Source organism: Diabrotica virgifera, chromosome 5 (genome assembly GCF_917563875.1).
Source record: "Diabrotica virgifera virgifera chromosome 5, PGI_DIABVI_V3a".
NCBI classification, from domain to species: domain Eukaryota; kingdom Metazoa; phylum Arthropoda; class Insecta; order Coleoptera; family Chrysomelidae; genus Diabrotica; species Diabrotica virgifera.
Genome location: NC_065447.1, coordinates 13,686,422 through 13,699,751, shown reverse-complemented (window position 1 = coordinate 13,699,751; position 13,330 = coordinate 13,686,422). Strand labels below are relative to the sequence as shown.

General features: G+C 31.3%; 1 protein-coding gene across 1 annotated transcript in view; it reads left to right on the top strand.

Annotated features, from left to right (window-relative positions):
* The first annotated feature begins 6,787 nt into the window (after positions 1-6,787).
* LOC114326932 (4-aminobutyrate aminotransferase, mitochondrial-like) overlaps positions 6,788-13,330 on the top strand; it is a 28,452-nt gene continuing 21,909 nt past the window's right edge. Inside the window, exon 1 of the mRNA XM_028275402.2 lies at positions 6,788-7,085. Within this exon, the coding sequence (XP_028131203.1) occupies positions 7,037-7,085 (49 nt within the window). The 5' untranslated portion in view covers positions 6,788-7,036. The remainder of the gene's footprint in view (positions 7,086-13,330) is intronic.

Here is a 13,330-nt window from a genome sequence, read left to right as displayed (position 1 = left end):
GGGGGAGATGGGGTAGAAATCGGTAAATTATTAGTTTTTTTACGTTTTTCGTCAATATTTCTAAAACTATGCTTTAGCGTAAAATACAAAAATGTTCAACATAAAATTTAAAACAAAAAATTTAAATACATATTTGTTATAAAATCAACGGTTCCAGAGTTACGGAAGATGAAAAGTGGAGGTTTTCGTTACTTTTTATATTTTTTGGTTTGTAATATTATTACTGATGAAAGAAATTTTCTTTAACAGAATTGTGTTTTGTAAATAAAATTTGCTATTTCAATTGCCGATGGTATGTTAGTGATAAGTCCTTGAAGAAACGTCAACCTCACCACCCAAAATCATCATCAATTGCCCAAAAAATATGAAAAGTATCGAAAACCTCCACTTTTACCCTCCGTAACTCTGGAACCGTTGATTTCATAAAATTATGTATAGAACCTTTTTTGTTTTAAATTTTATGTAGAACATTTTTTTATAGAATATTCCTTACGCTAAAGCGTAGATTTAGAAATATTGACGAAAAACGTAAAAAACTACTAATTTACCGACTTCTCCCCCATCTGCCCTCCAAACCGGACGCTCAAAATGGTGTAACTCTTTACTGAACAATATGCGAACCATATAGAATAATTTGGTGTTGGAGGAAAACTTTTACTTTTGGATGTCTGGGTTAGGCTTTTTTTTGGACCATTTATACTATACTACCTCCGTAACTTTGGAACCGTTCATTTTAGAAGAATTATGCATAGGACCTTTTTTTATTTCAAATTTAATTTAGAACATTTTGTATAGAACATTATTCATGCTAAACCGCATAGTTTTAGAAATATTGACGAAAAACGTAAAAAACTGCGAATTTACTGATTTCTCCCCCCTCTCCCCACCAAACCCGACGCTCACAATGGTGTGACTTTTTTCTGAACGTTACGTGGACCATATAGAACAATATGGTGTTGGAGGATAACTTTCACTTTGGATGTCTGGGTTATGCCATCTTTTGGATCAATTGTATCATTAGTATTAGGTACTTGGTTGCCTATTCGAGTGTTAAAATCCCCCAGTCTTATCAACTTCCCTCTAACTTGATCTACTACCTACTTCTTAAAATTGATCCTAAAATATTTCCCTTGTTGTTTGAGGCTTGTTATTTTCTGGGCAGTATACTCCGATGATGTTCAGGTCTCCTTCTTCATTCTTATTTTTGCTGCTACTGCTACAATCCTTTCTGATACGTATTGACACTCTTTGATGATATTTTGGTATATTTGGTGTGTTAGTAAAGCTACACCTTTTTGGTCCTGTTTTTTGCTACTTCACAGTAGATTAGTACCTAGATATACATTCGCCTAATTTTAATTATCTTTTTCTAATGGAATCATTTATTTTCCTTTAATTTTTGTAATGTTTTGGTTTTGGTGTTATACTGAAAATTTGAGTATTATTCATGTATTTTGTATTTAGCATTTATATCTTAGATTTTAGTTTCAAAATAGTAAGAAAAATACGGCTTCGAAAATATTTATTTTTTTGTGTCTACCTATACCTATATCAACTATTTAATTTCCAGTGAATATAGTATATATCGCTAAGAATAGCCGCCAACTGTTCATAATGTATAATTCAATACTTATCCCCCCAGTCAATGTTCTCACATCCTACTTAGAGCATGAAAATAGACATTAACGAATTAGGCCAGTACATATTTAGAAAACGAAAGTAAAAAACAAAAATGTTCTTGATTAGTTTTGTTTGAACGATTGATGCTGTTTTTATCGGCCTTTTTAAAGAAATGATAATTAGACTTACAACAGAAGTAGATAATTACGTATAGTAAATAACTTTAAGAAAATCACAGGCTTAATTAGCAAAGTAACAAAAGTGAATTTAAACTTTTATATTACAATGAATCACAATGTGGCCAAGACTTAGGTAATAGTAGTGTTCCAAACTATTTTTATGAATCTTTAGACACAATGGTGGCTAAATCTTTTGTCGCACCCCCTAACTGACTTCAAACTTATCTACTTTTCCCATTTGTTTTAACCCTATTCTGTTTTTCTGAATGACAGTTTTATCATTCTTACTAATTTTTCACTAGGTATTCCCATGGCATAAACTTTTATCGCCTTTTTTGTAAATTGGGCACAGTGTCGCTTCGGTACATTTTTTAAGTAGGTATGTATACTTGTTGCCATATTTCTTTCAGCAACTTTTCCAAATGTCTCCAAATGAGTACAGGTCCTCCATGTTTGAACATTTTGGCCGTTACTTCATCCTTTCCTGTTTCCTGGGCTTTTATTTCTCTTTAATTTCTCTATTTATTTCTTTTACTTATTAATTTTTTTCATTAGCGTTACTAAATTCTTTTTATTTTTGCTTTTGTAGTGTACAGATTTAAATAATGAATGGGTTGCATGTGTGAGTCCATACTACTGTAGTAAAGAAAAAAGAGAGACGTTCTCACAAACAATTTATTTTACAACTGACGACCGGTTTCGCTGTCTACAATATTCAGAGCATCTTCAGGTCACGGTAAAAGTAAAATTAAATGCTACAAATAACAAAAAACCAGAGTTAGTTAAGTGGTCTGGTTTAAATCAAAGGGTAATGATCAAGCCAATATTAAAGTATATATATTTGTGCATACATATAAATACTCACATGTACGTAAATATGGTGTATAACCCTCACACTCACATACATGCACGCATTCATATGTAGTGGCAACAAAAGTATGTCAAGTATAAGATATACTTACTATGTCTTATGTCTTATACTTGACATACTTTTGTTGCCACTACATATGAATGCGTGCATGTATGCGAGTGTGAGGGTTATACACCATATTTACGTACATGTGAGTATTTATATGTATGCACAAATATATATACTTTACTATTGGCTTGATCATTACCCTTTGATTTAAACCAGACCACTTAACTAACTCTGGTTTTTTGTTATTTGTAGCAATTAATTTTACTTTTACCGTAACCTGAAGATGCTGTGAATATTGTAAACAGCGAAACCGGTCGTCAGTTGTAAAATAAATTGTTTGTGAGAACGTCTCTCTTTTTTCTTTACTATAATGTACAGATTTACTTTGGTAACCCTTTTTCTCCTTTTTCACCCCTTGATCTTATGATTATTTTGGCTCGTTTCCTATGTTCGTTGTATTTTCTTTGTATATCTAGTGTTTTCTCTTGCCTAATTTTGAATCTTAATTTACTTTGTTCATCTAGTTCTATTTTACAGTTATCATCGAACCATTCTTTGTCATCATCTTTTATAGTTCTATTAAGTACTGGTTTGAGCTTTTTATGCTCTTTTAACATTTCCATTTTCTGCAATGTCTATTATCTAATTCTCTGGTGACTATTCTTTCATATTTAGTTTGTTCTTTTCCTGACAGTAGTCTAACAGGTTTAAACTTATTTTTCTTTTGGTTTATAAGAACTAGTATAAGCTGTTTCCTTTGTATTCCGACTATAAAGTGATTTCAGTCTACATCGTTCTCTATATCTTATATTCTTTATACAGGGTGTAACAAAAATACAGGTCATAAATTTAATCGCATATTCTGGGACCAAAAATAGTTCGTTTGAACCTAACTTACCTTAGTACAAATGTGCACGGAAAAAAAGTTACAGCCCTTTGAAGTTACAAAATGAAAATCGATTTTTTCCAATATATCGAAAACTATTAGATATTTTTTATTGAAAATGGACATGTGGTATTCTTATGGCAGTAGTATTTTAAGAAAAAATTATAATGAAATTTGGACACACCATAAAAATTTTATGGGGGTTTGGTTCCTTTAAACCCCCCAAACTTTTGTGTACGTTCCAATTTAATTATTATTGTAGAGCCATTAGTTAAACACAAATTTTTAAAAACTTTTCTGTCTCCTAGTACTTTTTTCAAAAGTCACTTTTTATCGAGATATTTGAATATTTGTCAAATCCACCACATATTTGTATATGGTAAAGTACGGTTATGGAGACTTGGTAATAATATGAAAATTTATTTTATGATTTACATTTTTAAGTATATTTTGAACCATATTAAAAAAGAAGCCACATCTCGATAAAAGATGCTTTATCAAAAAAATACAAAGAGGCAAAAAAGTTTTAAAAACACTGTGTTTAACTAATGGTACCGCAGTAATAGTTTAATTGGAACGTACACAAACATTTGGGGGGTTTAAAGGAGCAAAACCCCCATAAAATTTTGATGTAAACATATTAAAAAAGAAGCCGCAACTCGATAAAAACTGCCTTATCGAAAAAATACTAAGAGGCAAAAAAGTTTTAAAAACATTGAATTTAACTAGTGGCACCACAATAATAATTTATTTGGAACTGACACAAAATTTTGGGGGGTTTAAGGGAGCAAAACCCCCATAAAATTTTTATGGGGTGCACAAATTTCACTATAATTTTTCTTTAGGATGTTCTTTTCATAGGAATGCTACATGTCCATTTTCAACAAAAAACCTCTAACAGTTTTCGATATATTCAAAAAAATCGATTTTCATTTTGTAACTTCAAAGGGCTGTAACTTCTTTTGTGTGCACATTTGTACTAAGGTAAGTTAGGTTCATTCGAACTATTTTTGGTCCCAGAATATGTGGTTTAATTTATGACCTGCATTTTTGTTACACCCTGTATATTATATGAATTTAGTATAGTGTCATTTAAGATCTTGCAACATTGAAAGGATTTTTACCCATAACTTTTTGGTGGCTAACGCATGCATGCTATTGACTTTTAAACACTGGTGACGGATTATTTGTTAATCCGAAAACGTTTTGTTTATATGATGTAACCCTTATTGGGGTCTTTTAAATATACCTTTTACAAAGGATCCAGTATTTTTTGTGATTTATCGTACCTGTACAGCCAGCTACAGGAATTTTATTTTCCTCTTGGATTTTTGTATATTATTACATAGTTGTTGATGCTCTGGAATTCAGGGCTCCTAGCATTATTACTGCAAATTGGTTTCGTTGCTCCGTGTTGCGTTTCTTTGTATTGATTATTTTCCAAGTTTATATCTACCTATACAGGGTGATTCATAAAGAATGTCCAATCTCTGAGTTGTAGCTTCTAGACCTCAAAATATTAAGATTTAACCCAAATTACTTAAGTAAAATATTGCTCCTTACTGAGTTACAGGGTGTTTTATATAAAAATTTAATAACTATTTTTACCCAGTGCTTTAAAACTATTTGACATATCCTTGTCATACTTTGCAGAAAATTTAGGTACTATACATCCTACTAAATTATGATAAATAATCGTTTCTGGCTACTACCAGATGCGTACGATAGGGGGCAGTGAATGGTTTACCCTTCCCAAATTCTACGCCACTGGCGGAATTGCTATTTTAGTTCAAAATTTCGATTCTCCAATAGTTTTTATGCAAATAATATAGTTTTCATTCGTAACGTTAAAGTCATTAGTTTTAGAGATATTTGAAGTTGAAAATGAAACAGCATAGCTATTTTGATTATTGTATAGTGCCCCTTCATTTTTAACTTCAAATATCTCGAAAACTAATGATTTTATCGGTACGAATGAAAAGGATATCATTTACTTAGAAAGTATTGGAGAATCGAAAAATCGTACTAAAATAGTAATTCCGTCAGTGGCGTAGAATGTGGAAAGGGTCAACCATTCTCTCTCCCCTGCCGTACGCCTCTGGTAGTAGCCAGAAAGGTTTATTTAACATATTTTAGTAGGGTGTCCAGTACCTACACTTTATGCTAAGTATGATCAGGGTATGTCAAATACTTCTAAAGTACTGGATACAAATATTTAATATTTATGCAGTAGGGATGTTTGATTTAAAAATTTAAAAATTATTTGTATCTAGTAACGTTGATTGAAATATTAATATGGCTCCAATACCTCAATCAACGCTAGTAATTTAAAAGTATTTGAAATGTCCTTATCATACTTGCCAAAAAGTGTAGCTGTACACTCTACTAATTTATGTTAAATAAACGTTTCTCGCTACTACCAGAGGCGTACACGGAAAAGTGAATAGTTGACCCTTCCCAAATTCTACGCCACTGATGGAATTGCTATTTTTACATAATTTTTAGTCTCTCCAATACTTTCTATGTTAATAATACACTCTTCATTCCTAACTCTAACGATAGAATCATTAGTTTTCGAGATATTTGAAGTTCAAAAAATAATCAAAATAGCTGTGCCGTTTCATTTTCAACTTCAAATATCTCGAAAACTAATGACTTTATCGGTACGAATAAAGAGTATATTATTTACCTAGAAAGCATTGCAGAATCGAAATATTATGCTAATATGGCAATTCCGCCAGTGGCGTAAAATTTGGAAGGGTAAACCATTCACTGTCCCCTGTCGTACGCCTCTGGTAGTAGCTGGAAACGTTTATTTTTCATAATTTAGTAGGATGTATAGTAGCCACACTTTTTGCCAAGTTTGGTAAGGATACGTTAAATAGTTTTAAAGTATTGGGTAAAAATAGTTTTTAAATTTTTAAATAAAACACCCTTGTAACTCAGTAAGGAGCAACATTTTACTTAAGTGATTTGGGTTAAATCTTAATATTTTGACGTCTAGAATCTACAACTCAGAGATTGGACATTCTTAATGAATCACCCTGTATATTCAATTTCTTTCCATATTTTAAGACGTTTATGACAAATTTTAGTCTATTGTGTACATCAACATTCCAGCCTAATTTACTAAATAAAAATGATCTGAAAAAATAAACACATTATTATTATTGTATTCTATTGTATTAGTATCGTTTAAACTTTTAAAAGTCAAGTATATTGTACTAAACCTCTCTCTTCCATATCGTCTTGTACCGATTGGTGTATTTTAATTAAACAGGAGGATAATCAATTCCACCGTGTTGAACGGGATATCAGAGCGCGCGCAACAATATCATATGGACAAAAATCAATTTTGAAGTCTGCGGTTCTTTATCAGTATACTGTGACTGTGTCTGCGGCCAGAATTCAGGTTCTAATTTATAAAAAACAATGTTATCCAAGCTGGTTAAACCTGTTGGTAGGAATCCATTACCTATCGGTAAGTTCTTTTTAATTAACTAAAATGATGTACCTACATATTTTTTTATTTAATATACCTAATATTCGATGGTTTACATTTTTTTAGAAGATAATTGATGATACTTTTTAAATAATTTTAAATATACTTCAAATATAGTTAGAAATGAGTATCTACACTAGGTTCGCTTTCAAGATGCAGTAGAAATAAACAAACCAAGACACGTTAAATGCCACTAGGAGCACAGCCGAATCATAATTTACAATGTATATACATTGTAAATCCCAAATCATGATTTCCAAAGTTTATACATTGTAAATTATGATTCGGGAGTGCTCCTAATAGCATTTAACGTGTCTTGGTTTGTTTATTTCTACTGCATCTTGAAAGCGAACCTAGTATAGTAATGATTTGTGAAAAGTATTCAATAAAGAAAAACATTTTTTTAACTTAGCATCACCTAGCACTATTTTCACATCGTATTTGGGAATATTTTAGAACACTGTATCAGGGTTGTTTTGTTTTAAACATTTTGTTTTAATCAACTGTTTTAAACATGTTTTAAACGTTTACTTATGTTTAAAACAGTTTTTGTTTAAAACACTTAAATTAAACAAGTGCTTTTTTTTCATTTTCTTTATTAATATAACATCAAAAAAATTCTCAAATACATCATATAAACTTTTTAACATATATATTATTTATTTATTAATAATCTGAACACAAAAAAAAATTGGAAAACTGAAAATATTTTGCAAAGAAAAGTTAATAAATTTCTCAAAAGTGTTTCAGACTCATAGTAATCTTGTAATTTAAATCAGTCACGTCATCACTGATGGAATTAAGCTCTTTAAAAATTGAAACCAACTTAGCAGCTTTGACATTGCCTAGCCGATTACGTAGTTTGGAATGGTAAACCTTACGATGAGAAGAGTCTTTCTATGTTGGCTGACGATGCAACAGCTGTGTGAAGCTGTTGAGCAAGTTTCAATTCTGTAGTAGTTATACCTATTTATATTTTTCTTAGAACGCCACCATGCCAATGGTTTTACATTCTCAATATAGATGTTTAGAAAACATATGGAGTAGGTATACACTTTGCCTGGTAATAATAATAATCTAAAATGCTTCTGGATGATAATTTATAATGGATGGATGATAAGTTTATTTTCAATAAAGCGACGATCAAGCAAATTTGACAAAAAATGAGCTGGGGTCACCAAATCATTTGCATGTTTAAAAAAACACTAAGCACCAGAAACAGCACAAAATAACTGACAATGGACGTTATTGCAATAGCTAACTTGTAATGCGGATTTATAAATAGTAAATAGTCTGGGGTTCCCCAGGGAATAGCTCCTAATTTTGCAATTGGTTTTCTTATCTATTATTTAGTAGAATAATAATAATAGATCAAACACTTTCAATTAATATTATATTTAGGAAAATATGATTTAAACAATGTTTTCTTCTAAGTTTTATTTGTTTAACATAAAAAATTTAAAAACAAAAACATTTTTAAAGCAAAAAAAAACGTTTAAAACAAAAAAACATGTGTTTTAAACAAGTTTTATTTGTTTAAAACATACAATTTAAAAATAAAAAAAAAACATGTTTAAAACAAAAAAAAAGTTTAAAACAAAAAAAAACGTTTGTTTTGTTTAAAATTAAAAAACATGTTTTTTTGCAACCCTCCACTGTATCCATTTAATTATAGAAGTTTTCCTCTATTACTATGTTTTTCTCTTCAGTCGGCGCATGTAAATATTGTTTATAAATGTTATTTTCTGGTGCTCTACCCTTATAGTACCTACATATTGTATTGATATACTAATAGCCCAATAAATGACCGTTTTGGAATGTAATTTCCAGGGGCAACTCCGAATTTCATGAAAATTTGGATTTAGGTTCTACTTACCCTCCACTTCAAAGTTGAATTTGTGTTGTCCTCTTCTCGGGGGGTGACAAACGCGTGTTCAAAATAAGGCCGGAAATGGATAAATTGACTTATTTTAAGCACCTTTTGTTCTATAAAGTTTTTTACGTAAGTCAATACTTTTCGAGTTATTCGCGATTTAAAATGTTGATTTTTCGACAAAAAACTACGTTTTCAGACCGTTTTCCCAAATAACTCAAAAAGTAAATATTTTATCGAAAAAGATATTTTTAGCAAAAGTGTAGCCTATAAAAAAACGAAAAAATGGTGTACCAGTAAAATCTACAAATTGAGTAGAAGCAAAGTTGTAGCTCAAGAAAAATACGTTCTTATTCGTCTAATTCCAAATCGAATAATTCAACGCGAAATCACCGAAGAAAGAAGCGTTTTTCGGGGAAACCTTATTAACATTATTAAAGTATCGAAAAAAAGCTTATTATTTGTTTTTTACAAAAGTTTACAGCATCAAAAATAAACGAGTTACACTGAAAAAAAAATGGTCCCTTTTTTTGGTAAAAAAATCGTGAAAACCTCCCTCTATTTAGCACCCTAAATGAAATAAATCGTTTGGCTTTACCATCTTTTTTAACTGTATATGCATTGTTTATATGATCTGTAAGTTTGATTGGTTTGAAGTGCTTATTTTTGAAAACATAATTTGGTTTTATAGTAAAAAAACTTTTCTAAAAATTTTTGAAAAATTAATTTTTTTCAAAATAACTTAAAAAGTATTAGTGATAAGAAAAATCTTAAAGAGTAAAAAAATGTAGGTTTTGCTATTATAAATATGTTAGTTTATTTTGTTTCTCCGTAAGACAAAAATTGGTTAAGATATACCTGTTCAAAATTTACATACACTCGTGATTAGTGACCCATTCAAGCTTTCTCAGTTATAACCTTTTCAAAAATAAACACTTTAAACCGGTGAGACTGACAGATCATATTAAAAATAGACAGGTAAGTAAATTGTTTGTAAAGCGATAGCGATTAATTTCATTTGGGGAGCTAAACACGGCGAGATTTTCATGATTTTTTACAAAAAAAAGAGGGCCAACTTTCTTTTGAGCGTAACTCGCTTATTTTTAATGGTAAAACTTTTGTTAACAACTAAAACAAAGCTTTTTATAAACACTTTAAAAAAGTTTAAATGGGTTTTTCCCGAAAAGTGCTTAATTTTTCGGTGATTTCACCTTAAAATATTCGATTTGGAATTAGACGTATAGGACCGTATTTTTCATGAGCTACAACTTTGTTTTTATTTGATTGATAGACTTTACTGATACACCATTTTTTGGGTTTTTTATAAGCTACACTTTTGCTTAGAATATTTTTATGGATAAAATATTTACTTTTTGAGTTATTTGCGAAAAACCGCCTGAAAACGTAGTTTTTTGTCGAAAAATCAACATTTTCAATGGCAAATAACTCGAAAAGTATTGACTTACGTAAAAAACTCTATAGAACAAAAGTTGCTTAAAATCAGTAAATTTATCAATTTCCGGTGTTATCTTCAACATATGTTTATTCACCCTCGAGAAGGGGTGACTATCACTCCCCAAGTAAAAGCAACCAACGGCACAATTTCAACTTTGAAGTGGAGGGTAAGTAGAACCTAAATCCAAATTTTCATGCAATTCGGAGTTGCCCCTGAAAATTACACGGTATCGGCGAATTTCCCGTTCATTTACTGGGCTATACGAATTTCCACAGTTTTCACTGTATTCATTCACTCAACCGTTCTCTTCAGCTCTTTCTGTCTTTCCAGTTCCCTTCCTGTAGATTTCTTCTCTCCGTTGCTTCGTCCACTTCATCTCTGAAAGATCTTCGGGGTCTACTTCTCTTCCTTCTTCCTATCGGGCTCCAGTATGTTATTCTATGCATCCAACGATTTTGGTCTGCTCTTCTGACATGTCCATACCAGGTTAATCTCTTCTGTTCGATGTAGTCTCTAAGTTCACTTCCATTTTTCTCTTAATCTCTTCTTGTTTTGTTACTCTGCAGCTTCTCCTTAGGAATTCCATCTCCGTTGCGCTTATTTTGTTTTTGGTTTTCTTATTTATGTCCAATTTTCAGACCCGTAAATGAGGATACTTCTTGTCATGGTATTATATATTCTTCTTTTTGTTTTTAGACTGATATTCTTATCCCACAGTACCGGGTTCAATTTTCGTATGCAGTCCTTTGTCTATCCCTAGTCTATTCTTTATATCTTCTTCCGTTGTCACTTTGTTTAATATTATGAAACCTAAATACTTGTACCTACTTGTCTGTTCCTCTGATTTGTTTGCCTTCGTCTATTTCCAGCTGTTTTATTTCTTTATTCTCCGTTGTTAGGTATTCAGTTTTCTTTAGGTTTATTCCCATCCCATTCTTTGTATACTCCGGTTCCAGTTGTCTTATCATTTATCATAAAACTGAGCAACGGCGGATCCAGCAACCTTGCAAGGAGGGGGCAATGAAGTAAAAATTTTCGTTTTGTTTGACGATTAGAAATACGTGGTCTTGCCGGGTCTTGCTATGGATAGTTGTAGCTTGCTGGCCAACAGTTGTACGTCTTACCAAGTTTTTGAAAATTCAATCTGAGCAATGTTTCTTTTGTTTTGTAATGTTTTAAGGAAATCATCGATCAGGTTTTTAGCAGAAATTAAATCTAATGAATCTTTTTGCAATAAGTTTTTTTAGTAAAATTGTGAAGGAGAAAATGTTATTGATGAACTTTAACACGACGATGAATGGTGGTCCTAATAATTTAGGACCAATTATTTAGGAGTTCTAAAGCTATTTAACAATAAATTAGCTTTAGGACTCAAAATGTTAGCATTCCATGTACTGATGCATTCTAAAACGTCAACAATCTTCACAAACTTCTTTTCGAAATGCAAAGAAGCGTTGTGCGTTTCTACCTAATGTGTACCACATACGTTAGATAAATTAGAGTGTTAGAATTGTTCAATAAAAACTTCGTTTAGCGGAAGCATGAAAAAAAAAGAAATAACTTCCCTCGTAACTCCATAACAATTCCTTATACATGGCACTTGAACGGATTTCAAAATTGTTGTTGAGGGAGTGAATATAACAAAGAATTTTTACTGTAAATGGTATCTCCTTATAGGTAGATTTATGCTAAAAGTATCTGTATAAATATCAATACAACTTTTTATATTAAAATAGTTCTGGCTAGTATGTATCGCAAATTAATTTTCGATTCCAAGGAATTCTGCGTATTTGTGTTTCAGTTTCAGTTATTCAGATATCAACGGGATAGAAAACTCCCTATTTATTTTCAATCATAATTATCTCTTTCTTGAAAAAAGTGTCAGTAGAAACCAGGTAAGGTCTCAAGGAGAGGGCAATTGACTCCATTGCCCCTCCCTTGGATCCGCGCCTAAAACTGAGGTCATTTCGTCTTGTGTGATCACTATTTGGTCGTCAGCAAAACTTAGGGTATATACAGGGTGTTTCAAAAAAAGGTAACCCCGTCTCTAGGGTAGGTAAAAAACTAAAAAATAATTGGGTTTTGCTTAGTAAAAAATTTTTGTAACGCCATCCGTATTAAAGATACAGGGCGTTGAAGAAAAAAAAATTTTACGCATTTTTGAAAATTGAAAAATTGAAACAAGGTTTAAAAACTCTAATTATTGTTGATTTATCGTCATAACAATCAATAAATGTCATTTTTCCATGGCACACTTGGAGAAAATAGAGGTATACCTATTAGAACTTTATCATTAGTACCAGCATCAATTATTACTTCATAATTTTCAAATCAAAATATTCCGAAAACGGTACACAGTATCGAGTTTTACCAAGAGTACCTTTTTCGTATAAAATTGAATGATGTTTAAGTTTACTTGAAATTTTGATTAATAATTATACTCTTAAAAAAGTTATATTGACTAATACTTAGTACGATCCGTGTAACTAGCGCCCTCTATGAGAATCAGGTATAAAAACAAGTTCATGGGATGTATCAGCTTCCAAAACATATTCGTATAAAATTTCATTACAATGTTGCCAGTAGTTTCGGCAAAATCGTAAAAAATGCGTAAAATTTTTTTTTCAACGCCCTGTAACTTGAAAACGGATGGCGTTACAAAAATTTTTTACTAAGCAAACTCCAATTATTTTTCAGTCTTTTACCTACCCTAGAGACGGGGTTACCTTTTTTTGAAACACCCTGTAGATATTCGTGTCTTACTGGTATACCCATTCCTTCGCAGTTTCTTTTCCATGGTTTCAGGGTTTCTTTTCCAGGAATATTTTGAACAGGATAGAGGATGTGAAGCAGCCCTGTAGTAGTCCATTTTGTCGTCTTAAGTGGACTGCATAT